The 23433-nt window shown below is 38.2% G+C and overlaps 3 protein-coding genes across 10 annotated transcripts in view; all 3 read left to right on the top strand.

Annotated features, from left to right (window-relative positions):
- The window catches only part of LOC102777115 (uncharacterized), a 38890-nt gene extending 35431 nt beyond the window's left edge, over nucleotides 1–3459 (top strand). For all 6 annotated transcript variants that reach the window (XM_087834956.1, XM_087834950.1, XM_087834966.1 and 3 more), the window contains 5 exons: nucleotides 33–141; nucleotides 1441–1710; nucleotides 2076–2177; nucleotides 2264–2385; nucleotides 2709–3459. In XM_087834956.1, the coding sequence (XP_087691082.1) occupies nucleotides 33–141; nucleotides 1441–1710; nucleotides 2076–2177; nucleotides 2264–2385; nucleotides 2709–2792 (687 nt within the window). In that variant the 3' untranslated portion in view covers nucleotides 2793–3459. The remainder of the gene's footprint in view (nucleotides 1–32; nucleotides 142–1440; nucleotides 1711–2075; nucleotides 2178–2263; nucleotides 2386–2708) is intronic.
- Nucleotides 3460–4610: 1151 nt separating this feature from the next.
- On the top strand, nucleotides 4611–18380 carry LOC102796107 (type I phosphatidylinositol 4,5-bisphosphate 4-phosphatase-A-like). Of its 3 annotated transcripts, none has more exons than XM_006803425.3 (7): nucleotides 4611–4902; nucleotides 8303–8484; nucleotides 9894–10000; nucleotides 12239–12350; nucleotides 12527–12579; nucleotides 12771–12861; nucleotides 14231–18380. In XM_006803425.3, the coding sequence occupies exons 1-7, from the start codon at nucleotides 4836–4838 to the stop codon at nucleotides 14372–14374; spliced, it is 756 nt and encodes a 251-aa protein (XP_006803488.1). In that variant the 5' UTR covers nucleotides 4611–4835; the 3' UTR covers nucleotides 14375–18380. The 3 variants fall into 3 exon arrangements, with proteins under 3 accessions (XP_006803488.1, XP_006803487.1, XP_035769103.1); XM_006803424.3 differs by having other exon boundaries at nucleotides 4611–4938; nucleotides 14231–18379; XM_035913210.2 differs by lacking the exon at nucleotides 4611–4902 and adding an exon at nucleotides 6181–6238.
- Nucleotides 18381–20271: 1891 nt separating this feature from the next.
- Nucleotides 20272–23433, top strand: part of LOC102796996 (uncharacterized) — a 61772-nt gene continuing 58610 nt past the window's right edge. The window contains exon 1 of the mRNA XM_087834992.1: nucleotides 20272–20993. Coding sequence (XP_087691118.1) covers nucleotides 20842–20993 — 152 coding nt within the window. The 5' untranslated portion in view covers nucleotides 20272–20841. The remainder of the gene's footprint in view (nucleotides 20994–23433) is intronic.

The raw sequence follows: 23433 nt of genomic DNA, 5'->3' as shown, positions 1-23433 counted from the left end.
TGATGCCAAACATTATGGTTTTCTCTTTTTAGACTTTGTCAAATGTGAATGAAGCAGTGGATGATGAGAATGAGAAGGGTGTCAAAAAGGAGACTCAGAAAATCTCAAGATCTAATAAACGCAAATGTGATGACAATGCAGGTTTGTGTTAGTTTTCTTATTGCTTCCATAAAAAAATGTCATAAATTAGCAGCAGGCAACAGGTTTCTAATTAGAGTCAGTTAATTAATTAATCATCAGCAGGTGTGACCTCCTTTACTAAAGTTAATTTGCTGCTCTGGTGCATGGTCAAGTTACATCTGAAGAAGCCATACGAACCTGTGGAATAATGTCCTTTAAACACCTTTGGGTTTCTTTTATAAACCTTGGGCACCTTGCATTCCCAGAGTCAACCATGAACTCCTCTGTACGTCTGACAAAGAAAATAATCAAGGTGTTGAAATTGCCCTGTCCAGACCTCAACCTGATTGGAATGCTGGTTTGGGACCTTAAGAATGCTGTGCGTAAATGTATATCCCCAACCTCAATAAACTGAAGCAACAGAGGTGTGGGCCAAATTTTTCCCACAACGATGTGAGAGACTGATGAAGTCACACAGAAAATGATTCCTTCAATTTAGCTAAAGCTGGTTATAGAAGCGATTGAAACATGGACTGTACATAGGGTGATCGTGGCTCAAGAGTTGACAGTTCGATTGTGTATATATAGGGCAAAGATTATCAAAGTTTTTGGGGTCTGCACCAGGCTTTTTGAGAGTTGGAATAACAGAAGCCTTTTTCTGACATGAAGGGACCATTCCAATTTTAAGGGAGGAACGGATAATACTGGTTATGAGAGGAGCTAACGAGGGAAGACAGGCTTTAACTAACACAGTGGGAAGAGGGTCAAGTTGACAGGTGGATGATTTTGATTTTTTTAATATGATTAGATAGGTCAGTTATAGAGGGAAGAGTAAAACCTGAAAATAACTGACAGGAAGACAGTGGGGAAACAGGAAGTCTACTTCAGAGTCGGAAGCTCCTACAGAGTGAAGTTGACGGTGGATATCTTAGCTTTTACAAGACTTTTCTGTCATTTAATTATTTATCTCTTAGTTAATTACTTTTGTGTAGTATGAATGACTGTGAGGGAGTCTTTATCAGCAGGAGATGCTGTGAAACCTATTTAAATACAGTTAAAAGTTACAAATTTATTCCCTCCTTCACATTTTCTAAATCTAGCGGGCTAGATTTGAGTCTTTCCTGGGCTGATTCTGGGCCTTCAGCCTTATGTTTGACACCCCTGATCTAAAGGCAGTCCAGATCTGAAGAAGAGCTTTGAATGTTCATCAAGAAGCCTGGAGAACTGTTCCTGAAGACTGCTGCCACTAAGAATTTGCACAAAACTGTACAATCTGGTCTAAATTATAAATCTCAAGTATTTCTTTTTCTTTTCCTGCAGTGAGAAAATCTGTTAGAGGGAAAAAAGGGGACGCAACACACGAGAGAGAAGATGCAGAAACAGAATCACTGCCTGCCGCTTCACTCGAGTCCTCGTCACTGGACAAAAACGTATCTGTACTGTCAAGTGACGACAAACCAGACAGCCAAAAAACAGAGGAGAAACCAGAGAGCCAGCCCGATGTTGATGCTGCCTCTGCTGGGCAACAGCAACAGCCTGAGTGTCTTGATAATCAGACACAGGGAGGACCGAGCAGGAGTGACGTTAAAGGTACGAGAAGCTGTTTTACCTCAAAATGTGCTGATTTTAAACCAACAAAATGTTTCAGTATGATTCACTAAAGTGGACGATGGTTGTTTTCCACTTAGAATTTGTTAGAATAGAGCAAAACTGCATCCAAGTCGGTGTCTATATTGTGGTTTTTCTAACACACTCTGTCAGAAGACAGCCACAATTTGTAATCTGGAACTTGTGAAGTTAAAGTTTGTCCATCAAAAGTTACTAATCATATTACAATTCAAGACATTCAAGCAGCTGTAACTAGAGAAGTAAAAATATAAACTTGTTATTGGAATAGGTACAGTTTAATTTGCAGTCATCATTTATCATTTATTAGTTGTTTTCCTTTTCTTTAGCTTTCCGTAAACGAAGGAGAGCACTTATTGAACCCAAAGCAAAGCGATCTTGTTCTCAGTCTCCTCGCATCACAGACAACTTGGATGCTGATGCGTCCCTTGGTGAGAACGAAACATAAAATAATGACGTCAATTTCAAGTCTTTCTTTTCTCTCTTAAGTTATTTGGTATGCTTCTGGTCTTCTTAGGTGATGAGCATGTTGTCCAAAAAATGGGGCTTTTCTGTAACCTCTGCTCCATTTTCTACCTGGATGAGCAAAATGCTAAGGACCTCCACTGCAGAAGCCAGAAACACCAGGAAAACCTAAAGGTACCCACAAACTCAATTCAATAAGGAAAGATCATCTGAAGGAACTGAATGTGATTTATTTAGATACTTAAAGTAGGCAGAGGGGAGGCTGATTGGCTCATAGAAGGTGGTCAAGGACGTGATTGGACGGAAGCCAGGATGTTAGCATTGAGTTACTGGCGTGAGAGAGAGGAAGTGATGTAAAGGAAAGAGTGGGAGCCTGAACACTAAGGAAAGCAGGCAGATGAGCGATTAAAGGTCTTTCTTATTGAGGCTTTGTAATCGAGTGACTGCACAAAAACATACAAGTGGTCTCACCTTTTTCCCCTTTCCTTTATTTCCAGAAACATCAACAGAATCTTCGACGGAGGCCTTCGAGAATGTCGATGAGAAATTCTCAAGGCTCTGTTAAGGATGAATATAACTAGATTTTTTTTGTGTTCTTTCCCTTTTTTATGAGAGGTGCAAACAAAACCACGTGTCGTTGAGATTTGGGACAAGTTTAAAATGTAAACTTTCATGTGAGTAATTAGCACTCATGAACATATTCTTATAAGAAAAATAACTAAGAGCTTTCTTTCCTCTGGTTGCAGAAGGGTTTCAGTTGTATAGAAGTTGGTAGGAAGTCTGCTTGTTTCAGGTAATTCTAACAAAAACATGACATTTGTTTACTAAATGTTGGTTATTTTCAAGAGGGAGATAGGAGGATTACCCACATTTCACTCTTTAGCTAACCAGATGCACGTTTACAGTTGCGTGCTCCACTTGTTTAAGTCATGTGAAACAGAAAGGATGTCAGTTTTCAGCTTCATGTACTTTGCTGCTGTTAGAGAGAAGCATGTTGTGTAGATTTATGCAAAGCTAATATACTTTTTTTCCTCTTTCAGTGAGAGAGAGTATAACTATATTTTTTCTATGATTGGTTTTCCGTATGTCAAAGCTGTTAACTATGTTATGGTCACCCTGTAAATCTTTATGCACATCAGTGATGTTTAAATGCAACATTTTCTCCCTGCAAGTCACTACAGAAATATCTGTACACATTTCCTGTGTAACCTCGGGGAAAATAAAACACTTCCTGTTTTTTCAGCTTTAGACATTTCTGTCATTTATTCGATTCTGCTCCTTCTATTGTTAAATGTTTTTCACAAAGATATCGTACACATGAATGAATTCTTAAATACTGTAGTAGTTATTAAAATAGTATATAGGATTTGTGTAGCCATAAATATTTATCTTAACTTTTAATTGTATTAATACTGTATTACATCTGAATTTAATATCATTAAACACACAATCAAACGCAACCATTTTATTTTCACTTCATGTCTTTTTTTTTTAGCTCTTGTTTCATCCCAATCAGTTACTAGAAAAAAATCTAGTCTATCAGATGTAATCTCTTGAGTATACATCCACTTTTTTATTTACTCTTTTATAAAGACCAAATTTATGATTTCTGCCTCTTAGCTCAGTCTGGTGACCCTTGGATCACAGAGGTGACTGCGGCTCAGTAGATAAATTGAGTTGCCTACCCGTATAGTTGGTAGACCGGTTCCCCAATTACTCCAGTTTGGCAAGATACTGAAGCCTGAGGTGGAGAGTGTGTGTACATAAGTGTTAGATGAGGTGCTTGGGTATAGAAAAAAGGTGTTATGTATGCACCAGTCGACCCATTTACCATCTAACTTGCCCTGCGTGTAAAGCTCCTGCTGTACAAGGAAAAATGTAGGCAGAAGAGCTCACATATTAATTGCTTTTATCACATGACTCATGTATTTGACTGTTTTAGAACTGCACACATTACAGAAGATGCAATAAATAATCTCATAAATCCAACCGTCCCTCTTCCACTATGGGCTGGAACCTGCCAGCTCTAAAAGGTGGGATACACCCTGGACAGGCTGCCATGCTAACTGTAGTCATAGAGAGTTAGCTTTAACCAACCTGCCACACATGTCTTTGAACTGTGAGAAGAGACACAAACTTAGCTGTTTATTATTATTGTTATTATTTGTTGTTTTCTGATAGGGTAGAGGAGTGATACCAGACTAAATGTCATTGCACTTTTATAATGACAAAGTCTAACCTATTCTATTGTGTGCACATATACCAGCAGTAATTGTAATGCAATCATCGCCTTACAGTTTATAATTTTTGTTAGTCAACAAAGGCAGAAGGAACCGCCCATTCGTACACGGCTCGTTCATTGGTCTAGCCCGTTGTCCGTCACTTCCTGACTCCTTGAATCATGTGACAGATGTTTTCGTTGTATCGTTTCCGCGTTTAGCGAGTGTTTTCGCCGCGTCATGTGGCTGTCAGTAACCCAAACCTCCAGCAGGGTCAGGGGTTGAAAGCCTCACACCGACTCCTCCAAACAAATCTTTACCGGAGGTCCGAGGAGTCTCCCAGCCGCCGCAGATACACTTCCCGCGGGGCGTTGTTGGAAGAAAGGCTTGGGTCCGGAGGGAGCGATGGCAGACGGGGAACGGTCACCGCTGCTGCCCGATCAGCACGACGGGACCAACGGCTTCTCTCCCGGTACAAGCTCGCACGGATATCTGCCGAAACCTCAGAGTATGTCCTCTGTGTCCTTTTCACACCACCATTCAGAATACGAGCACTCATTAATAGGCTTCAACAGCGTGGTATTGTAGTTTGTTTTTACCTTTATAGGTGTCGTGTTGTAAACAAATGTTAGCTGTCAGGCTAACGTTAGCCGTAAATAGAGACATTATCACACAACTAAAGGGGATTCAACCCACACAAAAATGAATTAAAAACAGATTTTAGGGTGATTTACCCATGCTAATGAGGACCTTTGAGCTGTCAGCGGTCTATAACAGATGTTAGGCATGAAAAACCGGGTGTTTGAAAGGCTTTTCATGTGGGTGAGTTTGATTTGGTGATTTGCATTATGACAAGGGGTCAGAGCTCCCGGCTGTCAGATCACTGTAACAACGCTCTGTGGTTAGTCATTTATCAAGCCTGAACAGCAAAAATCAGCAGGTCCTGTTTGTTCTCATGTAAGGATTTGCTGCTTTTCTTTAGTGCATGGTATTGAACATTGAGTTCTGATGAAACAGGCATAAAGTAAAGTAATTTAAAGACTTCGTTTTGGACTTTTAGGGATATCTTGATTGTAAAATTCTCGACCAATACTAGAGATTACAAATAACAATGTGGCCAGACCATTTTTGTTGTGTCATTATTTCACTATTGTTGTGGGTTATGTACTTTTTTTCTTGTACCAGGAAAATATTAAAAATCACACAAATTTCCCAAACCTTTGAGTTGTTCCGCTTCAGCATTCGGCTGCTTCAATCATGAAACAATTGTTTCTCAGTTAGGGGGGAAAAAACCTGCAAGTCGGTCTAGTGATCACCACAGGCTGCGTCCGATTAATGACTCTGTGTCATGCTCATGTGTTTTCAGTCTGTGCTTTGCCACAGGGATTTTTAAACATGTTTTGCTTCAGCATCTTCAGTCTGCTGAATGACAAATGTGGGAGCATGTTGGGTTTTTTACTTCCTTCGCACCACTCTACCTCTGAAACCTGGTAGAACCAGTATTTTGGCATTGCTGTGTATTCTCAGGCACATGCAAAAGTCATTTAGTGACTGAAATGGAGTGAAACCACATGATGTCTGGTATCAGGTGGATGGACTGAAACTATTTCCCACCTGTAAATACCTCAAAACTAATGGTGTATAAACATTACCTTTTTTCAGATTGGGCGACGCTCCCATTTCTGGTGTGAGATAATCTGAAAACCACTAACAATCAACCATTTCTTTTCATTTCCTATACAGTATCGATACCAATACGGAGTACTAATCCGTTACCAGCAAAATGCCAATAAGCTGTAATCCACAATGTGAGTGAAGAAACTGGATATTATTTTTTTTTTATGTGTATGACAAGATCAGGCTTGCCTTGCTGCCTTGCTTTACTAACTTTAGAAAATAAAATGTGACAAATAAATAAGAATTTAGATTTACTGAATTCTTACTGAGCAGTAAAATGATAAACAAGGAACAAGATGACTGTTCTGTGCATGCCCGATCTCTTCTGAACTTGGAAGCTAAGCAGGGTCGGGGCCTGGTTAGTACGCAGATGGGAGATTTCTTGGAGACTGCAAGCTTTAGGGGCGGCTGTGGTTCAGGAGGTAGAGCAGGTCATCTGTCAGGTTTAATCTCCACCTCCTGTAGTCTCCATGTCAAAGTATCTTTGGCCTAATTTGTTTTTCATAACTACATCTGGGTTTTTTTTTTTTAACATAATAAAACTCCTAAATGTCATATCCACTGCTTGTAAAAGGGAACTGATTCAAAACAAATAAGGACTCTTATTACTGCCACCAGTAGGCAACGGGTGAAGTGTCTTGCCCAAGGACACAACGACCAAGACTGTCCAAGCCGGGGCTCGAACCGGCAACCTTCCGATTACAAGGCGAACTCCCAACTCTTGAGCCACAATCGTGAACTTTATACGTCAGTTGACTAAATGAAATTGATATAAATACTTTAGCTAAGCCTGTCACAACCTGTCAGGCAAAGAAATTTTATGGTTTGAAGTTAAGGAAAATGATTGTGCTGAAGGACAAAACCCAGAGAACTACTGCAAAGCAGAATGCAATTTATTTTTTTTATGTAAAATTAGTTTATTTTAATAGTCAGCGGAAGGAAAAAAAAAATCATCATTGAAGTATAACTATGATTAATTGCCGAGAAGCAACTCCATATAATAACTTGCAGAAATAGTATCTCAGTTTCTGGGATTTAAATGAAACGTTTTTTGGTTTTGTTTTGTTTTTTTAACTTGTAAACTAAAACAATTGTTCTGCTTTTCTGTGTGATCATGTCAGACATCACATGTCTGGCTTGTTTGTCTTTTTTCATTGCTCTTATCTCTGCTGTGACTCCAATTTCTCTCTCTCACTTCTCTGGTTGCTTCCTTGTAACTGTGACAGTCACTTGGTTTCTGTGCTTCCTGTATTACACTCACTGAGTTTTGACCCTTAACGGTGTCACATATAGATAACATTATGTTAATCAATATAATTAAACATACAACTTGCTGACCCACACATGAGTCAGTATAAACAAACAGATACACATCTAAATTCTGTTTGTGCACCTACTGTTTGTCTTGACCAAGCACAAAAGTGGTGATATTGTGAGCCAATACTTGTTAACGATAACGGTGTTTACTGAATTGCAGTGGTGTACCATTGCACAACAGATTTGAAGAGTGAAAATGCAGAAATTTACCTTTAGAAAATAGATGGCTCTTAGAAATACCCCACACAAAAGGGAGAAGCAGTTACACTGATCTGTTAAGCCACTAGTTTCCTGATCAGTCTCATCAAGTTATAGTTAAAGATTTTATATATACACCACATAGACAAAAGTACCAGACCACAGATTTTAATCTTTGAATTCAAGTGTTTTTGTTTCACATGTTTCTAAAAGCGCCGAACCAAGCAGTCTGCCTTTACAAATATTTGGTTTGGGAATGGGTCCTTTTAAAGAGCTCACAGAGTAGGACTCCACTACTGCAACAAATTCATTACATTTCTTGCTTTCATTAGGGCTTAGCAGTATAATACCAAAGTGGAAGAGTTTAGGAGCCACGGCAGCTCAGCCTCAAAATGTCAGACCGATGTAAAGTAACAGGGCGGGGTCACCAAGTGCTAAGGTGCATAGAAGGCTCTGCTGACTCATGAACTGCAGTGCTCCAAATCTCATCAGTGCATTAATATCAGCACAGAAACTGTGCGCTGGGAGCTTCATGGCATGTGTTCTCATGGCTGAGCAGCTGTAGATGTAATGTGTAGGTGAAGCAGTACTTCAGGCTATATATTTTCTGTATTTTTTCATGATAAACAAAAGATGTTGTTTTATTAGTGTTAATAAAACCTCTTCTTTGTCTTCATCAGGTTTTGCTCCGTTCCCCAGCTCTGTGGCACCAGGCGAGCCTCCACCCCCGTACTCCCCACAAGGCAGCCCAGACAGTAGCAGTGCTCCGGTCATCAGCTGCCGGGTTTGTCAGACCTCCATATCTGTGGAAGGCAAGACGCACCAGCATGTGGTGAAGTGCAACATCTGCAATGAAGCTACGGTAAGAGGCAGATACAGAGGACTATATAGTCTTGATGTACCTCAACTACAGAAACAAACATTTATTTCCTACAAGCTTAGATTATAATAAATATTAAGTATATTTAACACAGAAGTCCATTTTCCTCTGCAGGGACTCTTATTTTTGTTGCAGCCTTATTTGAGATCCTATGTTGCTGCCTTGTTAAGTTGCTGTATTTTGCTGGTGCTACAAGAACTCAATGCTTCTGTACACATTTCAAAATAAATGTCATCTGGCATTGCAGTAGAATAAACCGGTAAACCCTTTCTTAATGGGGCTTTTATTGCGAAACATTCAATGCTAAACACCACCTACACAGTATTTAAAACTCAATAAAGCAAGTAGGTCTACATTAATGAGTCAAACACAACAAATGGAAAATGAAGATCTTGCTCATTGTAGTTATAACTGGTAATTATAATAACTATAATTAATTAGTTAGAATTAGTAAGGACTTGATGGAAGTGAATGGAGAAAAGCTGCACAGATAAAACAACTTTATCTGCTCGTTTTTAAGCATCTTTATCGTTTTATATGTGTAAAATGACTTATTGATATTAAGTAACTGAACAGTTTGAAGCTTTTTTTTTTATGTTAAATAAGACTGGCTGTTAATTGTTCCATCATTATTGGAGGCCCATCTATAAACTGACTATGGGTTGTAATTTGCTTCTTTGTAATGGCCTTAGTCACTAGCAGACTGCCATAGTGTCTCTTAATTTGCATTGATGTCACCAACTTGTCTGCAGATAACTACTTGCTAAGTGGTAGTGAAACTGATGACATTGACATTCAAAGTAAAATTTCAGCAGTAAGGCCCAACTTTTACTTTGCTTACTGCTTACATCACTTTGTTTCTGGTCTTGATGCTTTTCTTCTTGTAAATTTCCACCTGGAGCATGATGGGAAATAATCTCAAAAGGAATTTAGTTGTTGTCTTACAAATGGTGACCTTGTAAGATCAAGTCTTTCCAAATTTTTATATTCTGTGACTTAAATCTCTGACTTTTGGCACACTTTTAGATGTGCCTGACTCTTTTCATTCAAAACAAAAAAAAAAGACAGACTGTTATCTGCTTGAAAAATGAAGAAAATTATCTATTAATCCACAAAAACATTTGACAAGAGTAATTGAAACCAGACTTTGTATACCAAAAAATAGTTAATAGCTTTTTAACATAATAGAAATCTGTACTTGCGTCAGTATTTGTTGGAAAGTTGCATTGGTAAACCACAAAATATCGGCGTGTTGGATTGTCGTTCACTTCTCCTTTCGTCTGATGAAATCAAAAGTAAAACAATTTAAGAACCTCACATTTGGAAAAGCCAAAAGCAAATGTTTGAAGTTTCTTATTCTTCTATCTGTGTCTTCACCTCTCTGGTTTCAGCCCATTAAGAATGCTCCTGTTGGAAAGAAGTATGTCCGCTGTCCTTGCAACTGTCTGCTGATCTGCAAAGTGACGTCGCAAAAGATCGCCTGTCCAAGACCGTACTGGTGAGTCAGGAAAAGAAACAGAGGCTGTTTTTAATCCATCTCAGCTTTAACACGTAATCACACCACCTTTTCCAGCCGTTCAACAAAAGCAAGCATTACGTGGTGTTAAGAGATTGTTGAAGGTACCCCCTTTTTGCAAAATTTCAGTTTTTGAAAAGTCATAATAATAAAAGCAAAAATTATAAACTCTAGTTATATGACACTTTTATTAACAAACATTTTTGTTAAAGCCTGAAACAGAATTAAATATGTTTAAAAAAGAATAGAACAGACCAGATTTTATAAAACAGTTCTGGAAAAAGCCTGGCATTACTGGCGATTTATGCTTTAAGTGGATATCTATGCTGAGCTACATTATAACCAAAAACCTCTCTGAAGCCCTATGATGTAAGCCGGTGTGTACCTACCTGTAAATGAGGTGCAGCCCAAAGCTGTTATTATTGGTCTTTTCAATACCATTGAGTTCTCCTGCGCATTTCCAGCTACTTTTTAGCCGCAGTTTTTAAATCAATCAGTGAGTTTATAACACCTATCATCTTAATATAAGGAACGATAATTATAGCTTCAGTATTCCCAGCATTTTGTTTGTTTCTGTAACACTCACACCACATACAAAAACCAGGACATGACCTCCCCAGTACACTTAATGGAGTGTTTTGACCCTTCAGTATAAAAATTGGTAAAAGATGTGGTTTGATGACTATTATAATAGTGTCTGGGTTTTTCCAAGGGTAGCTCTAATAAGCTGTTTATACAGAAATCAACCTCACTAACTTCTGATGCAGACATGGTCATTTTGTTCTATAAGCAGGCCTGAAGTATGAAACTACTCGGAAATGAGAAGCAAGTTTACTCCACATAGATAAACCGTAAATCGTGGCATCACTCTTCCATCTTGAAGTCTTGATTTTTGCCCTGACGGCAACATAATGTTCATAAATCTCAGACTCACGGCTGAACAAGCCTCCTGGTCTTTCTCGTCTCGCGTCTTCATCCACTGAGGTTTAGCAGAATGACGACCTGACATCGGTCAGACTGGAACATTTCCTGCTGCTGTCATCTTCCATTACTGCTGATTAAGTCTGTATCCAGTACTTTTTCAGTGTAAGCTGCTCTAAAGGCTTTTGCTGTCAGCTCTGAGAGAACAAACAGAGATTAAAGAGTTAGTTAGGTGTGTTGAGCCGAAAGTCATGAAGGTGGACCTCTTCTTCATATTTTGATTTTCAGTGTTTTAGTTTAAAATTGGCTATTGGTGTCCCATTTTTTTTAAACCAACTAACAAATCATGATCCAGGGATGTCAAACATAAGGTCCGGGGGGCCAGAATTCTGCTGGCAGAAACTTTGGAGAAAGTGAAGGAGGACATAAATTTGGGGGTTTTACAGTTTTACAGCTTTTCCTACTCATAAAGACCTCCCCAATGGCCATACATACTATTCATTAATATCGCTTAAATAACAAAAAAGTTCCTGTTTGGTTTTCGGTTTTGTGTTTGTTCCCCACTATTTCTATCTATAATGAAATTTTTTGATTTGGACAGTGGGTCTGCAGTGAAAAATTGGTACTTTTGTTAATTAACAAACACTTTGTAAAATATAGGTCAGTCTGAGTAATGAACTACCAAACAATTAGAAAACAAAAAAACCCTAAACATTTATTTATTACAGTTCAAGCTGAAAGAGTTGTTCTTTGCTACAGAAACATCTCTTTATCCTGCGAAAACCTGAAAGGTACTGGTGAAAAATGACTTTCATATATTTTGATGTTAGAGTGATTAAATGTGTAGCTACACCTCTTTGCACTGGATAAAATGCAAGTTTCCTCAGTCCAGCCCTCTTAAGATCACATACAGTGGGCTTTATGTCACCTATAATGTGAAATGAACTTTACATTCCTTTTCAAGGTTGTCTCACCGAGATTTTATGTTTTTTTTTATTGGTCATTCCAGATTAAGTCCAAGTAAAATTCCCGCCTGACACTCTTAATCAGCTGGGGGCTTTTTGTACAGTAACTTTAGTATATTTCCTCATTTGTTTATTTACTATAATCACTTCCAGTTACAGTTTTTCCAAGTCACACACCTTCATAGTACACAGAGCTGGCTTTAAATTTTTCAACTTTCGATTCACACCCTTTTTTAAAAAGCTAAAAAGGTGCTTTTTGGACAAACTTTGAAATAAGTAGTAAAGGCTGTTCACACGTGTTTATGTTAAATCAGTGTTTTCTGTTCCCTGGCAGTAAACGCATCATCAACCTAGGTCCAGTCCACATTGGAGGGGACAGTCCTGAACCGCGGCGTCAGCCTGTTGGCATCAGAGTCATCTGTGGACACTGCTCCAACACATTCCTGGTAAAAGTCACACACTTACATGGCTTATATTACAGCTGACAGTGCCAGTTTTACTTCTTTATGCATTTATTTACTGACATCTACAGAATTATTTGCCAATGTACTCCTCTGCTTTACCCCCTGATAGAGAACTGTAATACATGCACACACTGACCTTTTCATTTCCTCTCTCTTAGTGGACGGAGTTTTCAGCCCGCACTTTAGCTCGATGTCCCCACTGCCGAAAAGTGTGAGTATGTCAGATGTTCACTTTCTGTGTGTGTGTGTGTGTGTGTGTGTGTGTGTGTGTGTGTGTGTGTGTGTGTGTGTGTGTGTGTGTGTGTGTGTGTGTGTGTGTGTGTGTGTGTGTAAGGTAAATAAGTGTTTTGCATTTATAATTTGAATTATTATTTTTTGACTGTCTCTCGGTTTGATTTCCAGCTCTTCTATTGGTTGGCGGTACCCCAGAAGAAGGAGCCTGCTATGCTTCCTGCTGTTTTTAATCCTCGCCGTCTCCACTGCAGGACTTTTGGTGTGTATTTGTGGGCAAAGATGTTGGAGTGATGTTAACTTGTAAACCTGATGTAAACTGTTGGTAGATCAAATTGTATCCTTTTTTTTAAAAGATGATGATTAGAATGCCAAAAGCCAAATCATTTAACCGGCAGATGTCCTACTGCTGGAAATTTTAGGCGAAAATAAACTCAATAGCCATTTTATTACGTAAACATAAACTTATTACGTAATACTCTTTAGCCTTCAAAGCGGCCTTAACTCTTCATAACATAGATTTAACAAGCTATCAGTTAAAAACACTTCTATCTGCTTCAAGGTTCAACATGTTGTGTGCTCAGAGGTGCTCATCTATATACTTAACGAGTGATTATCTGGGTTTCTGTTCCCTTCCTGACTACTCAAAACAGTCTGGCCATTCTCTGACCTCTGACAAAGAAGCGTTTTCTTCCACAGACCTTCAGCAAACTGGATATTTCCTCTTTTTCACATCATTCTCTGTAAACCAGAGATGGACATGTGGGAAAATCCCAGTAGACCAGCAGTTCTTCAACAACCATGACACATTCAAAGTCACTGTCATCACCTTTCTTCCTCATACTGGTTCTCAGTTTAAATTTCAGCAGATTATCATAACTATGTCTACATGCCTAAATGCAGTGCTCTGCTGCCATGTGATTGGCTGATTAGATATTAGATATAGATATGATTTGCCTCTCACCATTTAATTTTGGTTATTACCTTTTATTCATTGTAACTATTACTGTTAATAATTAATAAATTAACTGTTATTGCTGTACTTTAATATTTTATATAACCTAATTGTAAACTCTACTTTTGCACAACGGCAGATTCACAGATGCTCTTTTTGTTCACCTTTATATAAGTGACAAACTTTTTAGGTATTTGGATGACATTTTTCAAGTTACAAAAAGCACAACATCATACAAAAGGTCACAAAAGAGAAAAGAGGCACAGCACTAGCACAATAAGCAATAATATCATTGTAATTGTTCATAATTGTGTTCAATTTATACCCAAAGTTGCAAAGCGGCAGTGATATTGCATGTTATCCTTTCATGTGTCCTTTAGTCAGCATGAGCTTTCGTTAAGTATTCCCTTCGAAAAGCTGACAATTTAAACATGGTGTAGATTAGATTGAATCCACATATATAGTCGTGGTGGCGTGTGGTTAATATGTATTTTATTTTGCTAATTTTGTGGCTTCATTGAGTGTTCACTACAGCAAATAATTATTTGTGAGGTGCAATTGCTAACTGGAATCACAAGTGGTCACTTTCAAAATAAAACATAAATTAAGAATTTTATATGACCAAAATCATTGAAAAATTAAAAAAAAAACGTCACCTGTTTACTTCTGTGTTCAGGTCGGCACCTGGAACCCCGCCAAGAGCTCAAAAGGGATCTACGTGTCATGGGTGCTCCTGCTCCTGCTCACTTTGTTCACCATGGCCAGAACAATCTACTGGAAGTGTCTAAAAATTAGCGAACCCTTATCCAATGTCACATAGAGGGAGAAAGAGGGTGAGGAAGGTGAGGAGGCTGGTGTATGAGGAGGAGACATTTAAAATAAGAAAGTAAAGCGTTAGATCTCAAGTGAGGAAAACGGTGAGTCCTGACATCAATGAGGGAAGAAAAGATGGGGGAACAGAAGATATAAAGAAGGAAGGTTAAAGAAGAAAATGTTTTTTAACATGTCAAAAACATCAAGTTCCTACCAAATTGGGTTAGAAAATATAAACATACACAGAGGCAAAATTCACATTTTGTGATTGTGACTGTGATTTTTGAGAGATCCGTACATTTTAAGCAACAGTAGATAAGGACACTCCTAGAGTGCTGTACTCCACCAAGGGCAATACTTTATCTTGGAGTTTAAAAATAAAAGTAATGTAAAGTTTTAAAGGTTCCTTCTTTTGCCAATCCTCTACTGCTCTGCCAACAGCAATGAAGATCTCGGTTAAAAAAAAAAAGACTTCTAGAACATCTAGGCGTTAATTCAAACATGAAGCTGAACTTTTGCACGGATTACCATGTTTTCCACTGAAGAGGTCCTTCAGTGTTTGCCAAGACCATAAGCATGATTATGGAAATCAAAAATGTATTCACTTTGTTATTCCTGACTAAAATGTCTCAAGTAAATGAAACCCCAAATAACCGATCTGGTTAAAGAGAATATTCTATTTGTCTAAAATGCTTGTGGATAGTAGCCAAAAAGATCCTCTATGCAAGAGAAAAAAAAACCTAAAATACAATGTGGACTGAAGGGGGTGTTTTAATTATAAGAATAGTAGTAATCAGACTGGGTAGATCAGGCAGAATAATTTAGTAATTAACTTTTTTTGCCAGCAACCAGAGGAGCAAACGTTCCCAAATTTGCTTTTAAATTGATCCAAAATGGAGCAGAACCAGTAGACGCTTCTCTTATTAAAGGACTAGTGTGATATTTTAAGTGAGACTGTGCACTTTGAAAATTGGGCAAGAAGACTGATATTGCTCATGTCTGTGTGATAAATAAGAATTTCAAGAATTTACAATGAGCATATCTTACTTTACCGTAGCATAGCTTTGCGTAAATGTAAATGAAAAGCTAAAAAAGATTAAATTAAAAGTTGATGTTGTGTAGGGTATTAAGTGTAGGATTATTTGTTTACTATCGTTTTTTGGTAGCCTTGCATATAGCCGAGCTAACTGTTTGCGTTTGTTTCCCGTCTTTATGCTAAGCTAGCCAAGCTATTTTTTTTCTTTATTTGAAGCACTGACAGGAGACTGGCATCGATCAACAGCAAATTATCCTGTTTAAGGCCTCAGTCACACAGGATGGCACACCAGTTGGCAGCCACCTGGCAATGACTGGCCCAAAAGGAGTTGGCAAGTGGTTGCTGGAGGTTGCTTAGTGAAATTTATGCTGTGTTATCTACTCCACTAGTGTTAGTGGAACTTGCAAAAGTGCAACACACCTCCAGAAAGAGGCCTTGCACCGTCAAAATAGAAGTTGTGGCATTTGAAACATATTTGTTTCAGTGCTAAGCTTTTACTTTGAAGGGGAAAGGTCTCTGTTTGTGGGGTGTCATACGTTCGCATGGTTCACGAATGCTTGTCAAGTAGTTTATGAGATTTTGCAGAAGTCAATCTCTCCCAGGTATACTAGAGGAAACTGCAGGGATCTGTTAGTAGCCACAAGAAGATTTTTGGTCCAGCAGCCTGTTTGCAACTGATTTCACCCAGCACCTCCAGGACAGGAGGTTGCCGGGGGGGTGACAGACTGGTCTGTAGGCCTATGTGACAGGGGCCTAAACAAATTAAAGATGAAGAATTATGCACAATGAATGAAAGTCTCAAAGCAAACAGTTTTTTTATAATGTTTCAATGTTTAATAACAAATCCATGACCAAACTATGAGAAGTACTTAAAGGACCTTAATTACAACATAAAGGCAGATGGCATCCAAAGGAACCATGTGGATTAATCATTAAATTTAAACTTTTAAATGTGTTTGCTGAGGGACAAATTATGGTGTGAGTTAAAATTGTATGTAAAAAGTGCTTTTAATGCATACAAATGAAATGATGGAACAAGCAAACCAGTAGAGACTGATGAATGATATGAAGAGGGAAGTTAAGTTGTAGCTAATAAAGGGTTCACATGAGGAAATGATTATGGAGGGGCATTAACATGAGATTAAATAGCATATGTTTCCTTTTATTTTTTTGTCATGTTGTGTAGTAGCACATCAGCATTCTTATCAGATCTTAGACAGGGTGTTTGGGGCATTTGATGTGCTTTTTTTTTTCTGTATTTGTTTTAACACCAGCTTTATTTTGTAATGATTCATGTCAGAGAAACGTTTTTGTTTGATGAAAGGATGGCATGTTTGAATTTAGTGAAAATATCAATGTGACAGAGCTTTGATATGTGTGTACTGTTCATATTCTTCAAAGTTGTCTTTGAATCACAGGTTTAAAACACTTGATCCACACGCAGGTTATTTTATTTATTTATCTGTTTTATTTGAATCAAACTACCTTCTCTGACATTCTAGTTAGAACCTGTTAGAGTGTCCGTTTCTCCGTGGAAGTGCAAATATATCCAGTGGATGTTGATTATTTTAGACTGTACAGAATTGTCAAAGCTGTCTCTTCCCCCTCATGGCTGATTAATGTAAGTACCTGCTGACTGTGAAACATGTTGCACTACATTGTACAGATGAGCAACTCCTGTATCTTTGTGTCAATGTTATCCTGGTGGATGGAGTTGTTTTGTTTTTGGGGTTTTTGGGTGGGGGGGATGCAAAACTAAGTAATACTTTTAACAACTTCCTCTGACTCCAATGTGCCTCTTATTTATTTACATATATCAGCTATTAATAATATGTGTCTCTCTTTGTCACAGAAAGTTATCAGAGTATTTAGGATGCATCGTAATGTCTTAACCTGTCTTAACCTGTCTTAACCCGTAATGTCTTAAATACCCATGAAACTTTTATAGTTTATGTTAGTTTCTTTTTATGGGGGCATATGGCTTATGAACCGAATGCCACACCACAGCATTTACAGTCGAATCTGATTTGCATGACCATTCCTGGTTTACATTGTATATGTATTTTGTGGTTTTCTAGTCATACTGGCCACTCAGTCAAATTTCAGAACTGCCTCAATTCTTGATGACGTAGATTCAACAAGGTGCTAGAAACAAAAATCTTTGGTCCACGTTGACATGACATCATCACACAATTGCTGCAGATATATCAGACATACATCCACGATGGGAATCTCCCGAAGGTGCTCTGTTGGGTTGAGATCTGGTGACCGGAGGAGATTTGAGGTCCATAAACTCACTGTCATGCTCAAGAAACCACTTTGAGTTCCAACCAGCCATCAGAAGATGGATACACTGTGGTCATGAAGGCATGGACATGGTTAGCCATCAAGGAGGCTGGGGTGTTTAAACAAAGCTCACTGGTACCAAATTCTGACCCTACTATTATCTGTGTCCAGGTTTGGTGAGCTCCTGTGAATAGAAGTAGTAGCATCAGTTTCCTGCTCTTCATGTTCTCGCTCACAGAAGCGACACCTGGTGTGGTCTTCTGCTGCTCTAGTCCACCTGCTTTACGTTTTGCCTGAAGAGATGCTATTCTGCATACTTTACTTGTAATGAGTACTTATTTGAGTTTCTTTTGCCTTCCAGTTGACTCAATCTGGCGATGTTCCTCAGCAATTTTAGACCACTTTGTGTTTAGAGTAACTTCATTCACCTTTCTTCCCTGTTCTGATGCTTGACTTGAACTTAAGAAGATTATCATATCATTATGTGATTGGATAATGAGACAGTTAAATTATACAGGAGCAGATTAATGGCCAGAATAAAATATTTGATGCTTCAGCTGATTGTTAATATTGATACACCAGTTTTCATCAGTATAAGAGAACAAAAAAGTCAAGCATCAGCTGACAGTAGTCTAAAAACCCAGCAACAGTTTCATGTCAGTAATAAATGTGTTAGTTTTATTGAAGTAATAAACTCTTGGACTTTGACAAAACTTTATGCACATTTGAACTTTACTCTCTATGCAGAACCAGTTTGAAAATTGTTTGATAAGCAACCATCAAGAATGAATCGAACAATTGCTTCTATTAACTTAAATTAAAAGCCTACATTAAACGGACAGATAGATGAATGGATATTTATGAAAGGTATGCTAAAGAACAAAACTTGGTCTTATTATTCGTATACATTGAACATGTTATGTATTTAACACAGAACGCCACAAGAGGTCAGAAGAGCAGTATCTTTAAGTTAAATCTGCTGTCTTTAAAGCATTACCTGGAGTGTGTGTTAAAAAAGAAATGTATTGCCTGGAATATTGGTTGCCATTGGTTTGTCTGATATTCTACATCATAGTTACCCCAAAGGTTCATTCTGTTCATCTGGAAATGGGAGAAACGTTTCGTCACTCATCCAAGTGACTTCTTCAGTCTCAGCTGACTGCAAGTTTCCCCAAATCTTATAAACAGTACATTTGCATAATGACTGAAACCAGCCCACTGAAGGAACAATGGGCTGGGAGGTCAGTTCCTTAATCTTAATAATGCAAATTCTCATGACTATTGATCAGCAACCACTGACCAAAACCCACTGATCAATGGCCATGAGTGCCTTGAGTACCATTCACAGAGAGTTGGGGAATGGCTTCAATCACAGCATTGTAAGATGTCGAAAGATGTACCCTTAGGCCCCCTCTTCGATTCAGAGATGGTCTTAGATGGTCAGAGAGGTATAAAATAATGGCGTACTGATCATGGTAAGAAGTCTATTTGTAGACATACAGATATATGGTGATTCTTGCTTGTGTTATTTCTAAAAACACTAAAGAAAAACCCAGCCTGTGATAAACGTAGAAGTCTGTAGTATATTTGATGATGCCAAAACTTTGTATAATACAATAATACTATACAGTGATCCAGCTACAGTTATAGACAAGCTAAATAATGTAATATGTGAGTCTATTTATTTCTATTTATAGCAGTTATTATTCACCTTAACTTGCATATACAAGTAGTTATCTTCACTGTGAGTCTCATTACTGCTAAAATTGATTTGAATTGATTTTCTTCAAAGTCGGACAGACATTGACTCAAAAATTTATTTCCCCCACCCCCTATTTTTTGCAGCTGTCTACTCAACTCCATCATGGAAGCCAGCCTATGAAATACCATACCATAGAACAGCGGTCCCCAACCCTCGGACCGGTACCGGTCCGTGAGTCGTTTGGTACCGGGCCACGAGAGTTGAGGCTCAGGTGTGAAATGTACGGTTTTCAGGGTTTTCAGGGTTATTTTGTTATCGTTTTTATCGTTAACTCGGATTTCCTGGGTCTTTTCACATGTGTTATGAGTAAATCTTCTTTTTTTCGGTACCGGTACTAGTTTTATTTTGTTGTATTTATCCACGACACCTTAAAGGCCGGTCCGTGAAAATATTGTCGGGCACAAAAAAGGTTGGGGACCGCTGCCATAGAACAGCACACGTCTGTATTTGGATGTATGCACATGCTCAGTTCTGTTTAAGTTAAATGTTTGTATAACTGTAACCCACTTTATCTCATTGGGTAATATTGTAGTTTTACAGAAGCTTGACTAAATACTTTGAAGCGGCTTCCTGTACAATGTTTGTGTCTGTATCAGTCGAAAAAAATCAAGAAAAAAACATGCTTCAGTAACACTTCAAGGTTCGACATTTAGAATTTACACGTATTATTAATTGTGCCAGGGATAACAGATGAGACGTTTTGATCTTCTATGTATATCATAACCTATACTTTGCTTACATCCGTCTCTCCAAAGAATCTCACTCCTTCCTCTTCAGTCTCTATCCCTTCTCCCCCTCTCCAGCTGCTGCCTCAGTGGGATGGGTGTAGTTTAGTGCCGCGTTCTTCTCGGATTGTCTTTCAGTCTCTCGCGGCTCAAAAACCGCTGAGGCCACTAATGGCTTAAGCCTCAAAAAATCTGAAATGCTTGAGTCCTGGATCACCCTACCCCTGGGATAGCTGGAAATCTGAAATCAAGGACAACTGGAAAATATACTTTATAGAAAGCTGCAAAGATTTACTGGCTATTTTTTCTGTGGGGTTTTTTTTAAAAAGTATTTATCATGTAGCAGATTGGGCTGGTGATGTTCTCCAGTAACATAAAATACTTGTAAATGTGGATCTGCTTCTTCAGGATTTCATCACAAAAGAAATACGAGCACTGGATTTATTAAGGAAGCATTACATTTTTATTTGTAAACCTGGAATTCACAAAAATTCCTCTTTTTCTCTCTTTATGTTGGGATTGTTGGATGGATCAAGTCTTAAGGACTCAAAACTTTCTATCTTAAATAAAAATTGTGCAGGTGTGTATGAATGTGGTTAAACACAGGATTAAGTAAGGAAGTGTGAGCTGCTTGTGCCTCTGTTTGTGTGCATAAATGTGTATGGATGTTTATAGCCATGTTAGAGGAAAAGAAGGACCAAGGTTCTCCAAAACAGAACAAACCATCAAAGATCAACAGCGGCAACACCTGTCACTCGACATTGGGTAAAACCAAGCATATCTCAAACAGCAGCAACACCTTCAAACCTGCACACGGGTGAGAGAGGAAAATCTTTGTTTCTTTTTTTTTCTGTCTGCAAGAGACAAATGCAATGCATGTGTGCATTTTGTATTTATAATGCCTTTACCTTTCATATGTGTGGAGAAAATGTGAATATGCAACAAAAAAAGTTTTAAAAAGTCATACAATCACAACCTGGATAAATGTTAAAAAAAACATTTTGCTAAAAAAAAGAAATGTTATTTCTTTTGTTAGAAATAACATTTCTAACCAAATATAATGTAAAATCAAGATAAAAAAAACTACCTTTGTCTTTTTAAAACATTTTTTATTGTGTGACGCTTTTCAGGGGATACAATGATGAATGTTGAGAAACAGTCAACCTTAAAATCCTGCTAAATGTTAGTGAAGACTTTTATCTACAGTGTAAGGCGACTATATTCTTGTATGCCACGTGTGCATATGGAACAATTAGCAAGTGGGAAATAGTCCTTTGGTATTAACCCTAGCCCAAACAGCTCTTACAGCTAAAGGAAGACAACAACTGCACGTGACAGGGCTATGCATGTATATGTGGGTGTCCCATCTGTCTAGATCCAAGTATTTAAAAGTTTTATTCATGTGTGTACATGCATGGTACCACCAAACATATGTTCTTTAGTTGATGACAACAATGAATTCCCTCAATTTCGATTCCCATTTCAATCAAATCCAGGTACCCAGCTGATATCACTGCAAAGTAAAGAGGGCAAAGAGAATAAAGCTCAGTAGTTATTCAGTGAAGTGGCCTAACAAAATGTTGAGGCTGTATATGCTAGTCCTACTTTCTGCTACAGGCATGTCTCAGAGATGTTTTTATGAGTCTTAAGATTAACTGCAGTGGAAGATTCCAGATTTGTTTGCTATATTAGAACAAGACGTTGACTTTGCTCCAAAATCTGGCTCAGAATAGCCAACTTGGTGAAGATGTTCCTTTGCTTGGTGTGAAGAAACTATGGGCAACTCAAGATGTTTGGATAGAAGTTGTTAATTGTAGCCATCTATGGTATCTTCATTGTTACCATAGCAGCTGTTTGACAGTTTGACTTTTAACTGGATCCATTAATGGCCAGATCACAATGTCTTTACCTTTCATTTGTATCACCATCTCTTTTCTCAGCGTTTCATTCATTATTCACCCATTCACTCATTCACTGCAGTTTGCAGCCTTTTATTTCCATAATGAAACCCACTCATTTGGTCATTCGTCTGTTAATTCATGTATTCACTCATTCACCCATAATCTATAAGTTTTACATTTATGCAAAATCTATAAAACATTCAAGCTTGAAGTACTGTACTTTTTTATCTAGACTTTTAAAGAATAGAGTCATCCATCCATCCATCCATCCATCTTCTTCCATTTATATGAGTCCTGGGCAGTCTAAACAGAGCTTCAGACTGTGTCACAGATTGCCGCCTTCATCTCTTTCAAGGTGACATCGCCAGCCAGCCCAGATACATAATCTCTTATGTATCTGAGAGAGCCTAGGTTCTCACCTATGAGGCACTGGAAGTCATCCAAGTCAGATACCCACTGAGAAGTATTCTCTAATTCCTGACTTAAAACTATGCCATCAAAACAATTCTAATTGATTTTAAGGGACAGCTAAGAAGACTGCAGGTGCTCCAATTAAATAATAAAAACACATATTAAAGGACAATCTAGGAAATCTTGCACAAACCAGCAACCTATCAGTAGCTGTGACTAAAATATGAAGCTAGAAACTGTATTATAATGATAGTTTTTAATTAAAATATTATAAAAACATAGGACGGTAAAGAAAGGTAAACCCCAGATACTCATGATACTCATGTGAGAAAAATAAACAACTTTTGCCATAATATACAACTGATATGAGCCCATGGACAGAAGGGTGGGGGTCCTACTAGGCCGACTGCACTTGTAAGTGAGAAATAGTCATCTGTATGACTTTGATGGGCACATCCATCATAACAAAGCAGACCTCGATGGTCTTCTTTGTCTATTGACTTCGAGTCTCTATAAAAACACAAAAACTGCTTGGTGCTTGCTGGTGATAGCCATGACCAAATGATTTTTCTTTTCTGGTTGTCTGTATTTTTGAACATCAATTTCCTCAAATATGGCACAAATGTTTGATGTTCATTGTTACCCTAAATACCCGAAATTCCTTTGAATGGGATATATTAGGAAACCTTCAAGGGAATTTCCATCCATCCATCCATCCATTCACTTCCGCTTATCCTTTTCAGGGTCGCGGGGGGCGCTGGAGCCTATTCCAGCTGTCATAGGGCGAGAGGCAGGGTATACCCTGGACAGGTCGCCAGTTTGTCGCAGGGCCAACACACAGGGACAGACAACCATTCGCACTCACATTCACTCGCACATTCACACCTAGTGGCAATTTGGATTATTCAATTAACCTATCCCCACAATAATCACATCATAAACATC

Source organism: Neolamprologus brichardi, chromosome 3, assembly GCF_056152115.1.
Source record: "Neolamprologus brichardi isolate AB-2024 chromosome 3, ASM5615211v1, whole genome shotgun sequence".
In the NCBI taxonomy this organism is placed as follows: Eukaryota; Metazoa; Chordata; class Actinopteri; order Cichliformes; family Cichlidae; genus Neolamprologus; species Neolamprologus brichardi.
This window is presented reverse-complemented; position numbering and strand designations above follow the sequence as displayed.

Coding starts and splice junctions, on each gene's coding strand:
- LOC102796107 (XM_006803424.3), top strand. CDS start 4,836: ATGGCAGACGGGGAACGGTCACCGCTGCTGCCCGATCAGCACGACGGG. Junction 12,351..12,526: donor ACTGCTCCAACACATTCCTG/GTAAAAGTCACA, acceptor CCTCTCTCTTAG/TGGACGGAGTTTTCAGCCCG. Junction 12,862..14,230: donor TCTCCACTGCAGGACTTTTG/GTGTGTATTTGT, acceptor TTCTGTGTTCAG/GTCGGCACCTGGAACCCCGC.